This window comes from Arachis stenosperma, chromosome 3 (genome assembly GCF_014773155.1).
Source record: "Arachis stenosperma cultivar V10309 chromosome 3, arast.V10309.gnm1.PFL2, whole genome shotgun sequence".
NCBI classification, from domain to species: Eukaryota; Viridiplantae; Streptophyta; class Magnoliopsida; order Fabales; family Fabaceae; genus Arachis; species Arachis stenosperma.
Genome location: NC_080379.1, coordinates 232,184 through 253,327, shown reverse-complemented (window position 1 = coordinate 253,327; position 21,144 = coordinate 232,184). Strand labels below are relative to the sequence as shown.

At 37.2% G+C, this 21,144-nt stretch overlaps 6 protein-coding genes across 8 annotated transcripts; all 6 read right to left on the bottom strand.

Annotated features, from left to right (window-relative positions):
- Positions 1–62: 62 nt before the first annotated feature.
- LOC130969845 (subtilisin-like serine-protease S) lies at positions 63–3,659 on the bottom strand. Its single transcript, XM_057895741.1, has 11 exons — positions 3,553–3,659; positions 2,971–3,062; positions 2,750–2,850; positions 2,518–2,670; positions 2,334–2,445; positions 1,716–2,256; positions 1,553–1,647; positions 1,227–1,466; positions 1,038–1,152; positions 754–961; positions 63–676 (listed from the first exon to the last, which is right to left on the bottom strand). Exons 1-11 carry the CDS (start codon positions 3,628–3,630, stop codon positions 117–119), a joined length of 2,295 nt encoding a protein of 764 aa, XP_057751724.1. The 5' UTR covers positions 3,631–3,659; the 3' UTR covers positions 63–116.
- A 933-nt stretch (positions 3,660–4,592) lies between these two features.
- On the bottom strand, positions 4,593–8,419 carry LOC130969156 (protein SUPPRESSOR OF K(+) TRANSPORT GROWTH DEFECT 1-like). The gene is made up of 8 exons (XM_057894770.1): positions 7,606–8,419; positions 7,038–7,143; positions 6,156–6,354; positions 5,718–5,786; positions 5,543–5,617; positions 5,327–5,425; positions 5,087–5,242; positions 4,593–4,967 (listed from the first exon to the last, which is right to left on the bottom strand). The coding sequence occupies exons 1-8, from the start codon at positions 8,087–8,089 to the stop codon at positions 4,842–4,844; spliced, it is 1,314 nt and encodes a 437-aa protein (XP_057750753.1). The 5' UTR covers positions 8,090–8,419; the 3' UTR covers positions 4,593–4,841.
- An 885-nt stretch (positions 8,420–9,304) lies between these two features.
- LOC130969821 (beta-1,6-galactosyltransferase GALT29A-like) lies at positions 9,305–10,482 on the bottom strand. Its single transcript, XM_057895717.1, has one exon. It carries the CDS (start codon positions 10,428–10,430, stop codon positions 9,372–9,374), a length of 1,059 nt encoding a protein of 352 aa, XP_057751700.1. The 5' UTR covers positions 10,431–10,482; the 3' UTR covers positions 9,305–9,371.
- A 1,746-nt stretch (positions 10,483–12,228) lies between these two features.
- LOC130969213 (glucan endo-1,3-beta-glucosidase 14-like) lies at positions 12,229–13,921 on the bottom strand. The gene is made up of 2 exons (XM_057894855.1): positions 12,641–13,921; positions 12,229–12,481 (listed from the first exon to the last, which is right to left on the bottom strand). The coding sequence occupies exons 1-2, from the start codon at positions 13,730–13,732 to the stop codon at positions 12,410–12,412; spliced, it is 1,164 nt and encodes a 387-aa protein (XP_057750838.1). The 5' UTR covers positions 13,733–13,921; the 3' UTR covers positions 12,229–12,409.
- A 295-nt stretch (positions 13,922–14,216) lies between these two features.
- On the bottom strand, positions 14,217–16,219 carry LOC130969214 (ferredoxin, root R-B1-like). Its single transcript, XM_057894856.1, has 2 exons — positions 15,980–16,219; positions 14,217–14,848 (listed from the first exon to the last, which is right to left on the bottom strand). Exon 2 carries the CDS (start codon positions 14,839–14,841, stop codon positions 14,377–14,379), a length of 465 nt encoding a protein of 154 aa, XP_057750839.1. The 5' UTR covers positions 14,842–14,848; positions 15,980–16,219; the 3' UTR covers positions 14,217–14,376.
- Positions 16,220–16,676: 457 nt separating this feature from the next.
- On the bottom strand, positions 16,677–19,770 carry LOC130969496 (myb-related protein 2-like). Of its 3 annotated transcripts, none has more exons than XM_057895241.1 (7): positions 19,558–19,770; positions 19,239–19,463; positions 18,939–19,015; positions 18,430–18,490; positions 18,221–18,353; positions 18,011–18,080; positions 16,677–17,628 (listed from the first exon to the last, which is right to left on the bottom strand). In XM_057895241.1, exons 2-7 carry the CDS (start codon positions 19,453–19,455, stop codon positions 16,999–17,001), a joined length of 1,188 nt encoding a protein of 395 aa, XP_057751224.1. In that variant the 5' UTR covers positions 19,456–19,463; positions 19,558–19,770; the 3' UTR covers positions 16,677–16,998. The 3 variants fall into 3 exon arrangements, with proteins under 3 accessions (XP_057751224.1, XP_057751222.1, XP_057751223.1); XM_057895239.1 differs by having other exon boundaries at positions 16,682–17,646; XM_057895240.1 differs by having other exon boundaries at positions 16,683–17,646; positions 18,221–18,335.
- Positions 19,771–21,144: the final 1,374 nt, after the last annotated feature.

The window sequence follows — 21,144 nt, the reverse complement described above, 5'->3', positions numbered from 1 at the left end:
ATTGATTATCTAGTATAACCTTAAATTAAATTGAAGCACTCACTTTTAAAATAGAGAGCATAGTATAATTTTGAGCTAATTCATACACAAACTTGTAAAAAGACATAGATGGTATGTTAATAATAGGAAGTGGAGATTACATTGAGACCAATGGGAGTCCTAACCTTCTGTATGCCATTCTTCCATGTGATGCCACCAAATACAAAGTTGCCATTGCTCTTCTTCAATGCCTTCAAATCAACCCTGAAACTTGCCTTCTCCCCTTCCTTCATGAACCTCAGTTCAGATGGTGTAACTGTAACATTCACACCTTCTGGATTTTCAATGCTTGCATAGTACACTGTTGCTTCCTTGCCGTAGAAGGTAACCGTCCGATACACGGATAAACTGCCGTTCAATTTGGACACACCAATGGAAGGGTAGTTGAAGTTGTATGAAGCTGTAGGATTAGGATCTTTCTCACATTCTCCTCCAGTAGTGAGGTTCTTCAGTTGTGCTGCTGATGCTCCATTGCTACATAGAAACTTGACAACATCTTGAGTATTAAAGTCATATACTAGTCCTGGATTCAGTGATGCAAGTGGGTTAACATGGCCAGATCCATAGTCAAAAGGTGTTGTTTTAGTATCATTGGGATCTCTTCCAATGACACGACCAGTGTTGTCCATGACAGTTGCTGTATGTGACATTGAACAAATCATGTCATGGATGGAAACTAAGAAGCAAGAAGTGAGAGTAATAAACGAAACTCACATGTTGTCATAATTGCAGACATTATGGATGCAGGACTCCAGGAGGGATAGTGAGACTTTATAATTGCAGCAACGGCAGAAATGTGTGGGCACGACATTGATGTTCCTGAAATGATGTTATAGTCCAGGGATCGTTGTTCCACCGTGTCTTCGGTTGCTACCGGAGACCATGCTGCCAGAATATTTACCCCGGGTGCTGTGATGTCAGGCTGTAGTTGGATACACTCTTTATCAAACTCAAAACAAAGATGGATGCAGATTGGAACACACATTCAGCAAACTTGCCTTGATAATATCTGGTGTTACTACATTGGGCCCCATGGAGGAGAAAGCTGCCACTTCTGGTGCAGGTTTGGTATCAAGAACAGTTCTTGTTGGATAGATTCTAGCAATGGGATTCCTGAGGAAACCATGAGAGTGGAGCTTAGATAAGAATTGAATGAATGGTGCAAGTTATGGTAGTTTAAAACTGACCTCTCTGTGTTGATGTATGATTGAAGGTCCTCTACGGCATCCTGACCAATGAGAGTGGCTGGGATCACAAACTCAAAGCCAACGTCTCTGGCATTGTGATCAATAAGTATCATTCCAACTCCTCCACCTTCCTTTATTACCATAGCCTTCAATCTTCGGTTCTCAGTGACTTTCTCAATTGTACAGATCACAATTTTGTCCTTTATCAAGCTACGATCTAGAGTATTGTTCTTACAGAAGCTGGTAACAGAAGAAACCAAACCAAATTTTTTACATTTCTATATGCATATCATTGCAAATGCAGAGTAATCTAATGAAGAAGATACCTTGCATTTGTTGCTGGAACTCCAGGCGCTGCGGCTGCACTTGCATATATCAAAGCATGCCAGTTGTCCATTTTTATTGGATTCAAAGACAGACCCTGCAGCCACATAAATTACTGTTACATTAGGCATTAGCCTTAGAAACATTTTGTGCCTTTGAGTTCACCTTCAAAACTTTTGAATTTCCAAGGTGGATATCTGATCTGAATTGTCTATCGAGGGTGCTAGCAGCAACAGTGAGAATCCAAGGAGCAACATTGCAGGCAGTAGCTGGGAAGATGGAGTTTCCAGCGGAAGCAGAAACAAGAATGCCATTTTGGAATGCATGGAATGCACCAACACTGACTGCATCCTCAAAGTAAATGGGCTGTGGAGGAGAAGGGCCAAAGGAGAGTGACAGAATGTCAACACCATCATGAATGGCATCATCCATGGCAGACAGGATATCTGCATCGCTGCAATATCCAAACCAACAGGCCTTGTAGATGGCAAGCCTTGCATTTGCCGCGCCACCTCTCGCAGTTCCTCTGCCTATGCCAAGTAAACTGGCATTAGCAACAATGGATCCTGCTATGGTGGAGGCTGTGTGACTTCCATGTCCATCACTGTCTCGTGGTGACCGGAAGTATTGCCTGTTAACCACATCTTCCAATGGACCAACGTCTGCTTCAAAACCTTTTGAATAGAACCTGGCACCAATGATTTTTCTGAAAATGTACAAACTCCATATGAGATGACATGAGTTGCTAACCTCCAAGTGTTGTGGAATAATGTGTATTCTTACTTGTTGCAATTGGCTAGTGTGAAATTATCACCAGTCACACACTCTCCCTTGAATCTCTCAGGCACAGGGCCTAATCCATAATCTCTGAAGCTTTCTGATTCTGGCCAAACACCTGAAAGCCAATGTTAGCTGTTAAGTCATTGCAATCCAAATGAAATGAGACACAATCAGACAAAGTAAATACCAGAGTCAACCACACCAACGATGACATCCGATGCCCAATCCAGTGCCACATGGCTTCCTGTGTAGGCAGAGTTTAATCCAAGAAAATCCCAAGAATGTGTTGTGTGGAGCCTATTCAGTTTGCTCTCAAAAACTGATACCACTGATTCATGTTCTGTAACACAATTAGAAACATACATCAACGGTTAAAAGATTCCACATAGGCTAAATATGATATTTAACTGTAACAGTACCTTTAAGTTGATTAGCTTGCTCTGGAGTAAGCATGGCCGAGAAGCCTCTAAAGCTTTTACTGTAATGATGGAGTGCTTCTGCTTTTGCTTCACTGAGATTACTGAAAATTGAATGAAAGACAACATTTTAGCCTGTGTTCAAATGTTGGCACACATTGATAAAGCTTAAAATGAACACCAGCAGTTATAGTTAAGAATTTAATCTGTCAAAGGTGCCTTGCCTTCCAGTGACTGATGCTAACATCTCATGGTTGGCTCTGATGACTGATTCTGAATTGGGGTGTGACTGATCTCCCATGTAAACTATATAATGCTGTACCAATGAACGTTTTGCTTTAATACACCAGGTAATAGGAATAGTGTTCTGCAACTTCTATTGTATACATCATTTTGACCAGAGAATCTATACTTAAAGACTTATAGTTAAGAATTTCATATTCATCATTAGTAGGAATTGCAGTTCTCTTACTAATAAACGTAACTGATATATCATAATGTTCCTCAAAGTGTCAAAATTGTGTCTTAAAAGAAGTGGTTAACTTCCATTCTCTTTTATCTGTCTAATACTATCACTTTAATACAATGAATCACGAACCAAAGAACACAGTGATTTACACGCAAATGCACCCAAAAGAAACACTAATACATTCACCAGGTTGAAGTGGAAAAAACATAATGAGAGACAGTTGACTTTTGAAAGAAGGGAATTGAAGAAGAGGATAAAATAAACAAGGCTCAAAAGTTGTAGACTTGCATGCAGCACATCACGTAGGAAGCAAATATATGCATGGAGAGCTACTTACCTTGGGGGTGGATCCATTCACCAAAGTATATTCAATTAACAGCACAAGAATGAAATTGAAAACTTTGGAACACCCCATGATACTACAAGAGATAACGGTGGCAATGGTGACTCTGATAGCTCATTCGAACATTCTTATAGCAAAAAGGACTTTGCATACAAGATATATAAAATTTTATTTGCCGGCTGATCATATGTTTCTGCTTATACTTTAGTGCATTGAGATTCTTTGAAAAAGTAAAATAGAATTTTAAAAAACAGAAGATGGGTAGATTGCTCGAAGTAGCAACACTTGGAAGAATTTTAAATGGCAATAATATAACGGATAAATTTTAAAAGAAATTTGGATGAATCTTATTTTATGCCAAAGATATACTATTAGGATATACTAAACTACATGTGCATGCTTACAGACCAAAAGATTAATTATGTACAACTGATAAGTACTATGATATATGAATTCTGTTATCTGCATGCAGAGAATGATAATAGCTGCTTCTTCGGGTATGGTTTTAAATGAGATTTTTTTTGGTAAGTTTACATGAGAAATTTTATTTGTAAATAATATTTACTTTGAGCTTACACTCATTTGTTTCATCCCTTTAAAAAAATCACAAATAAATCTACCAATAGATTGGCCAATTTCATTTTAGATTTAGGAAAATTGACAGATCCAAAGTGATCCATTTTTGTTCCCCTTAAGTTTACTGTCCAACCCACCACCTTATTCTTTGAGCAAATTATTCGTTACTCTGATACATATAAAAAATAATCAATAAACTTCAACTTGGCTTATAAAACAAATCCCCACCCCATTCACTCTATTTTTAAATTGAGAAGTCCAAGAAGTTAAAACGATCAAGTTGGTCCAAGTTTCGGTATTTGCTAATTGCAATTCATACAATTAGAGCAGATATCAAAGATAATTTAACTATTTAGGTCTTCCATGTCTTGGTCTTAACTTGCCTTGCAATATATGCTCTCTCTAGCACAATAAATTTTGGTCTTCCCAAGCATTTCTTTGGAACCGACACATGCAAATGCAAGTACAAAACCAGAATCACACGCAAGTTATTTTTCTGATCATTTCAGATTCTGTTCTTATACACAATTCAGGAGAAGCAAAATGAGTATCCGCTTTTATAAATCCATTTCCGTAGACTTGGGGATTTAATCATCCCCAGAACTGAATGTAAAAAGATTCATTTCACTTGCTCCAATGGTTAAGTAAATTACAAATCATAATATGCTTAAACGGGTGTGAATCTCCAAAGTGAAATTCCATCACGATTAACCCTCCTCTCCAAACTCCTTTGTGAATCTCTCATGTACGTCGAGATCAGCTTTGCTTACAGTAGGCCTTTGTCTAGCAAGCACCTTGTCGAAATCTGTTCTCGATATAGGTGGCGGAAGGATCTGGATAGCAAAAAGAACATAAAAAATCACACTTCTCTAATTATCGCTAAAGAATATAAGGCATACAGTTCTAAACTTCTAATGTCATCAAAATATACACCATGCCAGCTCTAGAATACCTTAGCAGCAAGTCCTTTTGCGGCAAGGTCTTGCATTGTGATTTGTATTGCACCCTGTTGCTTTGGTCCACATGGGATCCACATACCCTCAGGATCCTTAAAGAAAAACATGGCATCTTGGGTTTTGCGAACGGGTTCAAATAAAACATCCTTCACCTGAAGAAGAGGTCATATACTTTTAAGATTCATGCAAGTGAAAAGATAACTGCAACCAGATTTTAATACAGAAATCAAACTTACACAAACAGATATATCTGAACCTGAAAATCCCTCTGTCTTGCGTGCCAAGTGTTCAAAATCACTCTCGCTCAAGTTATGAGGTGTATCGCCTAGATGCACCTGCTCAGTTTATCAGCCATAAAAAATATACTCAGTCTAGGATCATTTGTGAAGTTCAGATAATCAGTAAGACCCATTCATAAATAAATATATTGACCACATATATTGCGCCCTTGCCTTGAACATGTGTTGGCGGGCTTTCAAATCTGGTAGTGGAATGTATATACGCTTATCAAAACGCCGCCTTATGGCCTGAAATTATGAGTTGATTAATCAAAACAGAACCACATTGCTTGAATATGGGGGTGAATGAAAAAGAAGAAAAAGAAGAAAAAGAAAAGAGAACTCTTACCTGGTCAAGAGCATAAGGTGTATTCGTTGCTGCAAGAACAAGAACTTTCTGGTCATTGTTTCCTACACCCTACAGTGTAAAGTGGATGAATTACATTAGCTTCGGAAGTAAAGCCAAAAATAAAAGAGACTGACACCAAAATTATCGGAAACTTAACTATTCTGTTTTTGTGGAATAAGGATGCATGACAATGGTAATTCCCATTAAGAAAGTTAAATCAATAAGGCGAGAGAGGAGAAAACAACCATATTTCAACAACATTGACTACTTCAATAAAAAATGAAGAATGAACCATCTAGAGATATATGCAACCTTCTGTGAGATTATGACCTAGTTTTGTGTAAACAAAACTTGACAGAGGAGACAATGTTTATAACAATGAAATTCAGGTTTCAGCAAGCAAACCAATTATTATTCTTATTACCATAAAATTAATACCTGCATCTGCACCAGAAGTTCAGTTTTAATTCGTCTAGAAGCTTCACTCTCATTGCCTTCTCCACGCTGACCACATAGCGAATCTATTTCATCAACAAATATGATAGAAGGTGCACTATCCCGGGCCATTTGGAAAAGATTTGAAACTAGCTTTTCACTTTCACCCATCCACTTTGAAACCAAGTCCGATGAAGAAACACTGGAGAAAAATTCACAAGTTAAAACATACTGGGAAAAACCAACATATGGACACAAAACAATAACAATATCCAGAAAAACTATTTATATACAAAATTATTGTCAAGAAAGGTAGAATTCGAAAACCAACATATGGACACAAAACAATAACAATATCCAGAAAAACTATTTATTTACAAAATTATTGTCAAGAAAGGTAGAATTCGAAAACCAACATAGCACAACGCACATAAGAAAATTCACCCGTTGCCAAGAAAGGGGAAGTTGAGGGAGGAGAATAGGAAAATAATGCAATCATTTTTCTATGGATGGTCAACACTGCCTGATAGGGTACTGAAAACAGGAAGAAGAATAAGGTTGGATAGTGGCTAAATTTTCATGATTCCATAAAAAGAAAAGAACCTAACATTTCTCAAATGCACTACCATGACCAAATGATTCATTGAAGGCTTTACCTAGGCAGGGTTTATTAGTTTTCTAAGATGTAACCAAAAGCACTGGATAAATTTAGGCCTGAAAGGCCAAACAGATAACAAGTTAAACAAATGTAGGTCTAAAATCAGTGATATGCACTTTCACAAGACAAAACTGTTGCTTAGTAAAAATTTTATACATATATATATATATATATATATATATATATATATATATATATGAAATTATAGATTAATAGAATAAGTATACCTGAAAAATGTAGAGTCAGCTTCTGTTGCAACAGCCTTGGCCAAATATGATTTACCAGTTCCGGGTGGTCCGTACAACAAAAAAGCTCTCCAAGGCCGTCTTTTACCTGAAAATAGGCCACAGCAGAAGCCAAAACTAATTTAACATTTAATAAACAGAAGGAAATAACAAGAGACAAACAAACTTAACAAGCTAAATAATATCCTGCTTATAACGCATCAACACAAACACACACAATATTCAATCAAATTTGCAAGCAAACAAACAAATTCAACAGTATTCTGTCATAAACACAAGCACCTCCTTGCTACAGAGTAGTCACAATCAACGCATATTGCAATTATAGAAATAATTCTGTATCATCATCATCCATCAGCATTCACCACATTTAAAGTACGATGGTGGAATGCCAATGTTCAAATTCTGAATTGTCAACCATGATCACATTCCATTGACTTCGATAAATGTACTAAGGATTGCAGTAAAAAGATTCTAACAACTAAAGAAACAGCTAGTCATCTAGCTATGAACTACTCATGTAAAAAAAGTGGGGGCAAGAGAGAATCACCAGTGAAGAATTGAGGAAACTTAACGGGCAAGATAACCGCCTCCTGCAACGCCTGCTTGGCGCTCTCCAAACCCGCCACGTCATTCCACTTGACGTTAGGCTTCTCCCTAATGATGGCAGAGTTCAAACCCGCCCTCAGCTTGGCCTGCTCGGGATCCTCCCCGTCCCCACCTCCGCTGCCTCCTTCTCCGTCCTTGGGCTTGGTCTTGGGCCTGGTGGCAACGGCCGCGTCCCCGTTGGAGGCAGGCCCAGTCCCACCGTCGTCAAGAACAGCACGGATCTCCTCGGCACGACGAAGGTACTCGGTGAATTTCTGCGTGATAGCCTCCTTGATCTTAGGGTTCTTCTCGTACTTGAGGTGGGTCTTGAAGTACTCCAAGGCGTTCATGTAGAGAGGGAAGGCCTTGGCGTAGTTGCCATTGTTGTCCTCCTGCACCGCTTGCTTCACGTACTCTATCGCTTGCTCCTTGAAATTACTATACATCTTCTATTCGATTTCCTTCTTATTGTTTCTCTTGCATAGACGAACTTGGAGCCCTATAAAGCAGCAGTGCGATTGAATTTGAAGTAAGTTTGGGATTTTTTTAAAAAAATTATTACTTTGCGATTGGAATGTTAGAAACCCTAAAAGATTGATTTCGTTTGGAGGATTTCGGTTTTGTAAGGATGTAATTGGGGAAAGAGGGTGAACGCGTTTGGATGAAGTTGTCGATGGCGTAAACGCAGAAGAACCTTCTGCGGAATCAGAAAAAAAAGACCAAAACTGTGGAATTTTCCTTTTTGTATTTCCACCTTCTCAGGGCTGCGGACTGTCTCTTGCGTCTGCCTTTTTCTTTTATTTTTTTTCAAGCTTAAAGTCGTAAAAATAAAGATAATGAATTTTTTCTACAGAACTTACTATTTTATTTTTCTTAATAATAAAAGAGAAGTTATAGAATTTAAAACTAATATATAATAGAAAAATAACACTATGAATGAAGAATAACAATGTTCATTTTCAATGTTCGGAATAAAAAATAAATTGTATATCACCCCCCTTTAAAAAATACTTGACATTGCATTAAAATAAACAAAATTCCTAGTAGAAATTGGTGTACACTTTTATTTGTTTAGAATTTTTTCTCCATTCAATTTTCTTTTTAGGAATTAGGATATTGACTTTAGCATAAAAAATGTGTATATAAAGAATAACAAATATAAAAAGTCATAAAGAGTTAAATAAAGAAAAGTTTGTATGAAGTTATAAGTATTGGGTGTCAAGTTCTTGTCCTCACAATATGTAGATGGCCTTCTAAGTTCTAACTCTACCAGTATGTAGTACGTAGTGTTCTTTTGTTGAACATACATGATATGACATAACGGGATTGCGGATTACATACATACAACACTCTCTCATTAATAAATGTTCTGTTATATAAACAACACACAAGAGATGCTAGCTGTTTCCCTCTCTAGATTACACGCCATTGAATGAAGTTATTTAGTGAATATGATGGCAACCGAGTAACAATAAAAAAGAAGACAAGTTGTAGGCTTGTAGATATAATGGCAATATGGCATGCCTAATCGTTCAGTGTATATTCAACTAACAAAAAATTACACTTGCTGTGTTATCAACGCTAGCTACATACAACGCAATTTTTTCGGACATTACAAATCATTGAAACTTGAGTCACTGTTCCGTAGCTTATAATTATAACTCGCTATCTACGCATCTAACTAAGAATTTCAGTCACGATAAAGATGGAAAACATGATAGGCAAGAGTCAGTGATATAAAACAACAGGGGGGATGTTGAAGTTGTCTGAGAGGAATGGTATAGGGTTGTGGCGATCGACAAGGTCGCGGTAGAACTGATACTCAGCCTCGTAATCGTGCAAATGGAGCTCAGCCTTCTGGTTGGTATGATAATGGTGTTTGGCAGAAGCTGATTTACCAAATCCAAAGATGCTAACTTTGTCACAAATGCCCAGAGCAAGCATGACGGCCTGCAATCCAGAGGAGTAATGGAAGAGAGCCCCATCATGGGCACTCCCCCACTCGTCCAAGGTCTTGCCACTTTCCTCCACAAACCTCTTCAATGAATAATACTTGACAATCCTTGCGCACAAGACATCAAACCTGGGATCAGTTACCAAGAGGGGAGCCTTGTGGGAAGCATTGCAGACAGTGAAATCCAGAAAGTGGATGGCCTGACAAATATACATAACAATGGGGATGTGAGGCCCATAAGGGTGGCAGTAGCATCCAACTCTTCTGGCACAGAGGTGCACAATGTTGCTATTCACAAATGATATTGTTGTCTTCTTCCCAACCTTGTTCTCAAAGTTATTCACCCTCGCATTGTTCAGCCTTATCACTGCATCGTGCGAATCAATCAACCTACCATAATCACTCTTCAACAGGATCCCGCTGTTCCCCACAACCGCACAAGAACCGTATTTTCGTAAATTCCCATCCAAGATACCGTTTTTCTTGTCAATGGGGACTTTCACCAACCGAATCAGCTCATCCATGATATTTGCTTGGAATCGCTTTTTCCTCGCCCAATCGTTCAGGACCTTACGGAAATCGAGCCAGTAACGGTAGAACAGAGGGGAACGGAGCGTCGCCGGAATGGTGCTCCGGGAGGAGGATCTGTCTCCGGCGCTGGCGACGTCGTGATGGATGATCCGCCGCCACGAGATGAAGGTCCGGAGGCGGAGCTGGCTGGCGAAGTTACCATCGAGGAGCTTCTGGATGTCTTGGTTGAGGTTGTGATCGGCGATCTGGATGGCGGCGTGGCGGAGGAGCGTGGAGTTGAGCCCGTGAAGTGAGGGTTTCATGGAAAATGCATGGATGATGGTGGAAATGTTGTCCGTGTGTTGTTCATGCTGCATGCCTTGCCTTTTTACTTTTTACGCAACTGCATAGTTATTCATTTTCCTTCCAACAATTATTATAAAATAATAAAATCTCTACTGCTTTTTGTCTCTCTCTTGTAATCATCTCATTAATTAATTAGTTAATGAATATACATTACATTAAGATCCACGCCTTTCCCCTACATATGCACTACCTAGGGGAATGCACCCCTGTATAATTCTCTAAATTCAACTATATTGTTACCATCCATGTCAATTTTACTTCCTTCTCTTAACCGATAATTTTATAAGAAGAAAAGAGAAATATTCAAGATGCTCCCTTATGAAGGAGAGAGAATAAACAAAAACCTATGGATTACATATTGGTTAAAAAATTGTTAACCCATTAAATCTTCTCTAGTGGTATTAGTAATGTTAATATTGCTGACAACTGACAAGTGTTAAGATATCTGCGTAAAAAAAGGCCTCTTGAATTCACCAAAAGTTCACGTATGGAAGCATATGATCATTGAGGCAGAGATAAATTGTTCAATTCAATCCTCTCTGACAGCATTGTTACCAGGGAAATAAGGAGCAAATGCTGTTCACTTTCAAAGGTCTGGACCATCCCAGTCCCACCAAGCGATCACCAGCTCACTTGTTTGTCACCCTCACGTTCTAGAATATTCCACATGTGTCTTTTATGCAACACAAAAACATTGGAGATAATAGAAATCATCTACTAATCAACTTCTATGGTAAACTAGTAAACTGGATTTCATTCCAATACTGTACGTGAATCAATCATTGTGGAAGTTAATTGATTATCAACTACCCCAGCTAGGTATGATCCAGAAAAAATTTAACTTTATGTGGGAAGACAAATTTATTGGAGAAAGGTTATGTCATATCGGAGATAAGGTTCACAATCATGGACAAAAACTTGTGGGGTTTGAATTTCTGGCATGAGGATCATCAAACCTATTCTTTTCCTCCAATCTGATGCAACCAATTTGGACTCTTTTATAGCTTAAGACAAGGAGAATTTCATTCATATGCATGATTGCAAGTTGGAGACCCTTGTATCATATTTTTTTTAATAGAAAATTACTACAACCATAAATTTTTGAAAGAAAATACGTGCCCAAATGATGTGACATATATAATAATTAACGAGTAGAGGAAGGTTTTTCTTGGGGTGGTTATGGGCGGCACAAGAATCCACTTACTACATAACATAACACTAATTGGACAGCATTAACAGGTTCTGCTTCAATTCCTATTATTTAGGCAGAGCATTTCTGAAGTATGGTTCCAAAACTCTCCCATCACATGATTTTCGTATTGTTTAAATTTGTATACAGCTCTATAGTAAAGTCAAGAATACAATGGTTACATAGAAACCGCTTTCCCTTTTGAGCCTCCAACTGAACTTTCACACAGACACAGCTCCATCATCATTTCTATTTGCAGATAAGATAGAATGGATCCTACACTACAACGATTATTACATATTCATGATCATAAACACTTTAAATACAAACAGAAGAGTTTTATTTTAAGTTTTAGAAATAGTAAAAATACTCAAATGAAACAGGGAATAAGGTTTTTTTTTTTCATGTGAATTTTATATGATTTTGTGTTGATTATTTATCATTACTCAATATAGCCAAATGGCATATGATCCATAAAAAAAATGTTTAATTATTGGTTAAAATTAACATATAATAAAATATAAGAAAAAGATCTATTCCAATTGAAATAGTAATGCATCAAATAATACTATCAATTCCCTTGCTAATAAAATTACAAGGAAATTAACAACCAAAAACTAAAAGGAAAAAAATTTGTAGGGATAATATTTTTTCCCCTCACCTTAATAACTTTTTGTCTCAAAAGTCAAAAGAATCATGTATATGAATTCGGGAATCCTGTTTACATTGACCCTTCCCTTCTGAATGTCACAATCTCAAAAGCTTCCAAGCGGAGATAAAGCATGTAATTATACAGGCAAGAAAATTAACAGCAGAACCCTGCAAATTAAGAGCAATGGAATGATCAGATATAGATGCACAAAACAAAGTGTATGTGAGAATTATGACAGGTAGGTATGTAGGTATAACAAAGGAAATCTAAATTAACAAATTAAGTGAGAAGCTTAAGATCAAAGATTTGGAGTAGTATCTACTTACATTGGAAGTGGATGCAATAACCATCTCAGGGAGAAAACCCTGCAATCCAATGTTATAAACTGGGGTGCCATCAGGATAGTAAAGGCCATAGTTCCTCTCTGATGCGGGTCCAGGCTTCAAATTTTCATTGAACAAAGCAAACACATAAATATCAATTGGAACTGATGGATTTGCAGGAGTTCCTTGCTTCTGCTCTATCCTTTTCAGCAGATTACCATTATAAGTTGCTGCATTCTCTGGTGTGGCTCCAATTTCATTAGTATCACCCTTAGAAGGCCAACCTGTCTCTGAAATCCGGACCTCAATGTCTGTATGGCCCAGCATCTTGATGGCAGCATACACAGCATCAATTTGAGCATACAACATGTTGTCATAGTTGAGATTGGTGTTGGGATCGATGGAACCGGGATTGGGCTCGAATAGTACATAGCTCAAAGAAACCTCACTTGGGTTGTCCTTGTATGCAAAAAAAGGGTATGCATTGATGAGAAAAGGTGAATTGAATTGAGAGTGAAAAGCAAGAAGAGGTTGGATATATTGAAGCAGATCTTGCCTAAAGGAACCAGAGGAAGGAGGGTATGAATTGCTTAATATGTTGAAAGAATGTGCTGTTGTGACAGTAACTTGTTGGTCTAATCCAAGATTAACAAGGGCGCCATGAACACTCTGCATTGCTGGCAGGAGATTCATGATTAACTGGGTATCATTGGTGTTGAAGACTTCATTTCCAACGGTGATGCAGGTGATCTTGGTTTGTGAAAGGTAAGGTTGAAGGTGCTGCTGAATCCATGATTGAGCCTTGGAAGGGTCTGTCATATTGGCAAGGTACTCGTTTCCAAAGCCTACAACAAATTGGACATTGGAATTGGAGAATGCGAGTAGCACATTCGGATCAGCATCATAGAGCTTGATCCTAGTCACGTTCATTGATTTGATAAGAAGCACTACTCTTGATGGAGATGGAAGATTGTTGGCTATCTGGCCATAGTTGATTCCAAAACCAAGGGAACTTATTTGCACAAATGAAGCTGAAATGGTTAGTAGATGGAAGAGAAGAGTGAGGAAGAAGGAGGGGCCTCTGTTATTGGCCATAGACAGAATGCTGAGACTTTCTTTGTAATGATAATAATTGTAAAGTATTTAGTATTTACACATTTGTCAACATACGTATACTTGAAGTGAGTAGTGAGTGGTGACATCACATCACATGCTCAATGTTGAAACTTGAAACTGAACACCTCCATGACCATGAAAGACGGCTCATGGCACGTGTTTCGGATCTCCATCTCTTTACATCATTCTTTTATTGTTGTCATAACTCATAACATGGCAAATGCCTCATTTCTCATCATTAGGAATACTTATTTGAACAACACTAGTTCTTAACTAGATATTGGCCTTCAAGGCTTCGATAAGGAGCAACAAAGTCATTTTAATTTCTGCAGTCGAAGAAACACTTTCAAGTTTCAATATATAATTTATGAGTTCATTGGTCCTAGGACATTCTGGTGACTCAACGAGATTTTTCTTTTGTGTCACATTTGAAATTCACCAAACACGAAAAATCCAACTAGAGTTATAGTAACACTTATCAGTTATCACATTTAATTCCAACAGGAGGTAGTAGAACACATATCCCAAGTCACTAATAATCCCAAAACAAAGGTTTTATGATGATAAAGCAGAACAAGCAAATTTGGCTGCAAAGTCTAGCTACGGTTCCCAGTCCCCATTTCTCAGTATAGATCGCCTTCCTTGTGAGTTTCAATCACACAATCTGAAGTTGGATAGGAGACACAGGTTAGCAAAAATCCTTTATTCAGTTGATTCTCGTCGAGGAACGCGCCATCGGACTGATCCACAGTGCCAGAGACAATCTTGCCTGCACAGGTGGAGCATGCTCCTGCACGGCAGGAATAAGGGAGCTCCACTCCGGCATTCTCGGCTGCATCTAAGATATAAGTGTCGTCAGGGGCCTCAAACTCATTCTCTTGTCCATCCGGGCCAATCAGCTTAACCTTGTAAGCAGCCATGGCAGTCACTCTGGATGAATGGGACGACTTCAAACCGAATGATCTGGAAACACTCCTCACCGACCCAATGGAGGAAGGGCACTTCACCATGGCAGCGCTGGATCGATTTGGGATTGCAGTTTGAAACGTGCATTGTGGGGAAAGATTCACAGTTGATAGGGTTGCCATGACTACCCTGAAAACAAATTCATTCATATAACATTAACTTCTTACAGAATGGACTAGTTATCAAGCACAAAGCAAAGTTCAAACAATATATACATATACTTGAAACCGATTCGAGTTCAGTTAAAGGTAATAAGATTAACACTTCTAGGCAAATATATTCATTAGATGCAAAACACCAGACTAAAATTGTACATTAAGTGCAACTGTATAATTGCTATATGTAATTCGGTGCATTGTTCATCAAAACAACAAAACCTGAAAGTAGGTATCAAAGCATGGGTATGCAATTAACAATGTTGATGTTCACAAACTCTGGTATCATTACATAAAGATTCGTTTTAAGAATGGCATAAACAAGGACTGTCGTTTCTAGGATCCTTTTATAATTTCACTATAAAAAAACATAACAAGACACCGCATATGACATAAGCATAATGATTTGTCCATATTTATGGCATCAAATTACAACTTGGTAGCAAGCACAGTCAACATGCAGAAGAAAACTTCAAATTATTCCCAGAGAGCAGCGTAAAGCACAGCTGCATCTAAAATTACAGAGGGCAAGGTAAGAAAAAAAAAAGTTGAACCCTAAAAGCAAATGGCAAATCAGGTTCACATTGCAATGTTGCATGAATTTAAGCCAGATACAAAAGTTACACAAAAGATGGAAGTGATTCCATTCCGTTGTATAAAAAGAGGCCATTTGATCTATGGAGCAATATGAGAAGAAGCAAGCTGGCAGCTCTCTGCTCTTCACTCGAAGCTCCAAATATTCAAACAAAACTATGCTCAAACTCCACACTCACATGCACACACTTGACCCAAAAACACAAAAACAATGAAAAGCAAAGACCTTTCAACTGTAACAGTACCACATAATTACATCAAGAAATAAACAGAGATTTTTGCTTTGCATGAAAGACACACCCCCAATACTATAGGGGAGAAAAAAGAGCAAAAGAGATGGAAAACAATAAGCAAGTTCCCTAAGGATCTGAAGAACAGTTAAATAAACAGCATAGTAACAAAAAGGGTTGACAAAATCATTTAAAAAAGAACGGATCAGAGTGTTGCACGAATAGGAGATGTGAGAATTCATAAAGAGAAAGGCAATGAAGAGAGAGTAAAGGGGGCTTACAAGAGGGAGAAGGGGATGAAGAAGGCGGCGGTGGTTGGTGGCAGCGGAGAAAGCCAAGTGATTCACGAGACAAAGGGAAAGGAATGCTGGGGAGTGCCTTTCTGTTTTCTTTATTATTTTATATTTATATATAAAAACACAGAAAGAGACGAAGGGTAAGTGTTAATTGTGACCGACCCGACCCGACCCGATTCGCCATTCACATGTAACACATCTTGCATTTCATACAACAACTTTAGTCACTAACCTCCTTTTTGTCATCTACCAAAAATTAAATTGCATACAGTATCTAAAGTCTACAACATCCTTTGGAAATATCATAACCTAAGAATAAAAATAATAAAAAGGTTTTGGACTAAAACAAACAAACTATGGGCGCATATTCAAATTCAATTGGATCACCAAAAATTGTTATTTTATTTAAACGGCCGAAACTTATCATACGACCAACACCGCAACACCTACTCTTCCTGAACAAAAAAAAAAAAAAAGAAAAACGAACATCAACTCTTGAATGTTTCATACTTTCATTTTAGTTGCAACTATTTATTCATAACTAGACGCAATTTTGAGTTTGTTCAAGCTAAGTAAAATCTATCGGGCTTGCATGTCTTGATCAATAACCAGAGAGTAAAACAATACTATTATACTATTATTTATTTCATTTGCTATTTGGTTTCAGCTTTCAACTTATTAAATAAATTACAAAAAGTAATTAACTTATAACTCTCGTACTTGCATACATATAGTTTCGGATAATTAATTTGTATGATTAAGTAATAATACATTTGCCTTGTACATTCATGCATTCTCTATTCTTGTTACCCCGATCCCCACTTGTGATGGCAGTATTAATTACTGTTGTACACAGTATAATATATAGTAGTTCGCTGCACTGGCATGCCAACTGTTCGATATATGTCCCTATACAACTTTTGGCATCACAGCCACAACCACAGCTTGAAACCGTGCATGCATGCATGCATCTATGTATGTATGTCACTACTACCTATCATTAATTAGCTCCAACTGAATCCATTCAAGTCCAGCTGTTTACAAGTTGCAGCAGTTGCTTCATGACTTTGATCCTGATCACGTGCGTTAAGGTCAAGCCTTGGTGCTGAAAAGTAAGAAGAAGGTGGCAACGTATAATCTTGATGATGATGATGATGATGATGATGAGAACCTTTCTCACTACTCATCATCATCGCTGCTTCTGTCTCCCTTTCAAGTCCAATGCTCATAGACAAGTTACTTGGACTTCTCTCCACTACATAGCTTCTTCTCTCAGCACTGTTACTATTATTGTTCTTGCTCCCTAATGGCGTCAGAAAGTTGGTGGTGGTGGTGGTGGTGTTTCTCTCCAACATGAATTTATGGTGGTGGCCATTGATGAAGGGCCTTAGATTCTCTTGTTCTGATGTGAGGCAACTGTTACTGTCCATGGAGCAGTCATTATTATTATTATTTGGTAAGTGGTTGTTGTTGGTTTGAAGCTCCAAGCACTGAGAGGAAACTTTGGAAACAAGCTCAGAGAGTTGGACCTTTGCAGCTTCAAGCCCTACTACTCCCAAATCCTGTTTCCCAAGTGTTTCTTGAGCTTTCTCCAGCACTGCTTGCAGGTACTTCCCTTGTGCCTCTATCCTCACCTGCATGTGTCTTTGCACCTGTCAAACCCGTTCCAATTTCTTTCTTAATTAGAACGAAATCATTTTTATTTTCTTTTATGAATGATGAAAATATCTTTTTGAATACACATACATACACCAAATATATATATACACACACATACAGATGCCATGTCTGTGTTTATTAATGTATATTATAATATCATAAGTGGTTTAATTTGATTTATTATGGGATGAATATAGTGAAAGCATGGTATGGTATTTAAGTTGGGACTAATTAATCATAGTATCGTATACTATTAGGGTGACAACTCAACTGATCTATCCATAATTGAATGAGGTGTGCGATGCTAAGCAAAGTTAAATTTCTATTTAAGTTGGTAAAAGGGTATCACATACACACCTCTAGTTGTTCATTTAGCCTTCTTTGCACCTCTATCTGCATCTGCAGTGCTTCACTTATGTGTAAATCTCTGGTACAAGCAGAATAATGCAAGTTTAATAATTAGTTACTACTATGAAACCTCACTACTTGCAGAATGTTGATTGAATATATATATATATATATATATAATACAAGAAGCATGTATGTGAAAATTTTTTTATTTCTTACTTGTTATTCGACGACTGAGGAGAAGACGGAATAGTGTTTAAAGTGTTGTTGTTCATATGATTGTGAGTGCCATTGCTTTCAGAGGGTCTTTCTCCCGTAGATACACTACTTGCACCTGGTTTTGTGTGACATACTAATAACATGAGTCTGATCTTCAATTCGTGCGTGGTTTCATAATAAGATTATGAAAAGAGAGATTATCCACTTACTAATTTTGTGAGGCACGTTGTTATTACTTTGTCCTTGCAGATTCTTGCTCAGTCTGTACTTCTGTTGTCAAAATGGGAAAAAGGATATCATTAATTCTTTTTGTACCATATACAAGTTATTTATTGGATTTTATTTGTAGCTCTTTGCATATGCACATCATATATGTACAGAAACTTGTTTCTTTATACAGCAATTTAGCATGTACACTGATCCACCAGACAAGAAAATGTTTAGCAGCCTTAAATAATATATTATGAATTTGCTAAAAATATATACACCCACGCATGTGTGCACAGGGCTTGGAAATCAAGAGACTAGTGATTTCATGATTATGGCGAAACAACTGAGTTTTTGTTGGGGGGGAGAAAAGCATTAAAACAGAAGTTCCCATATGCTATATTCAAAATAATTTATATAGTTGGGAGTCAATTAACTTGAGAGGAAGGATCATATACATATATAACACCAAAAATATCAGACATAAACTAACTCGAATCTCTTGTCTTACCTGAAGATGGCTCTTCAGATGATATAAGGTAAGCCCGGGAATTCCCATGAGTTTCATCACTGTTTTTGGGGTTGCCTCTGTAAGAAAAAAAAAAAAAAAAAGATTATTGTACAGCACGCATTAATTAGAGAATTGAAAAATCTCCATGCTCATTTTATTTGATGATCCACAAGTGACATGGTGTCAAATTGTGGTTTGTATATGTACTGCAGCAGCAATATATATTATTATTGTTATGATGAGATGTATGTGGTTATTAGTTATTAGTGTGAATTTATAGATATATAGTGAGTTACTCACTGTCAGCTCCACCAAGCTGATGAACTGCTTCTATGAACCTGGCATGAAGATCTGGTGTCCATTTCAGTCTAGGCTTGGCATCTGTGGAGAGCACAAGCCCAGAGTCACCCCCGGACCCATTTCCAGCAGCTTGAAGGAACATGTGCCTCTCAGAAGACATTGCCATTCTTGAACTTGAGGAATGGATATTCTTCCCTTGATGATGATGATGGTACATTCTTCCACCTGCAAACACATTTTATCAACCCGGTTATAACTATAATTGAGGTGGCGGACTCCTCTAATGATATGAGAACCATTATATTGTTTGAGCATTTACCTCTCTATTATCTGCAGATCACTTTGCTATATCAGATAATATAATGATGATCAATGAGTGAACTTAGCTAAATTGTTGTGCTTGTTTCTTCTTGTTGTTCAGTGCAAACTACTACTCCTCAGCGCAAAGCACATGAAGAAGCATGTATTTATATCTGAAAGATGGAGAGAGGAGGAACCAATGTGGTAGAATGGAATCTTTGATAGAACCAATGGAAAACACTCAATCCTTTTATGTTCGGTGACCTGAATAATATTATTATTAGATATAGTGTATGTGACTATGTTCCTTATAACTATACTTTTTCCTCACTTTGTGTTTGTGCTTGTGGACCCCATTTTCTCTAATTTTAATTTCCATTCTAAGATAGTGCTAAAACATTATTCCAATTCCATTACAATTTCTTTGCAATACAACTTCCCTTAAAAAATAAATAGAAAATTGTATAATTATTTTCTATTAACAAATGTACTATAGCTTGACCAATCTATTTATACAGATGAACATGCATATCTGTACTGGGAAAAAAAAAATATTGATGTTAACAAATACAATTCATGAAAAAATACCAACTTCTTAACTGGCAACTCATAATTAGGTTCTAGTATTGATCCAATTTTAACCCAATTATCATTCTTATTCGTTTCCCAGACCAAAAAAAAAGTGGGAATCATATTCCCATATTTGAAAGCGGGTTATTATTATTATTATTTAGAATTTTATTTCTTTTTCTGACTTGGTTATTCTGTAGAATCTGATATTCCTCTCAGCTTGGAACTCCAACACTTATCCTTTATATTTGTTCTAATGGAGGATTCTTGGGAGTTATTACAACATCAAATTTTTTGCTCCTCATCAATTATTAGATATTTGTGACCATTTTATGAGTCCTCAAGGTACATATATAGTTCTTTAGTAGCATATATATATGATAGATTTGGTCTTGCTGAATGTTATGTATAATATACATGTTCAAGTATATATGAAGATAGAGACACCAAAGAACTTAATTGATTGTAAAAAAAAAGGAAAAGATTCCATTGACTAGAGCACCTTGAAATATAAGAAAAGGTAGAAAAAAAAATTTAAAAATAAAATTGTGAGAAGATGCTTGCATGGAACTATTTGGAGGTAAGGAATAGAATAAGAATACCTTCTATTTTGTCTCCTTCAATAAGTTTGGAACTTATTCAGCCTCCACCGTTTTAAAAATATAGAAGCAAGGTGGACCCTGAAATTTTCCTTTTTCTTTTTTGTTTTTTCTTTGGCAAAGGAAAAAAAAAATGCACCATCCTCCCTACTCTCTAGAATCTCAAGTTAAGGTGGGACCTCATGAAAAAGTGAAAGCAAAAATTGTACTTGTTTCTATACTTGCATTTAGCTGCTGAATACAGTAGTAGCATATATATATAGGACCACTTGCTTGGCCTTGACTTGTACCTTGGTTAACACCAGATTCTACATTCTACTGTATGAATTGGTACACACCTTTCCTTCTTAATTATGTAACCAGTTAAATTATACAGGCTTTTATGTAAAAGTATCATGCTATATATGTAATAAATTTATCATATTTATACTAAACTC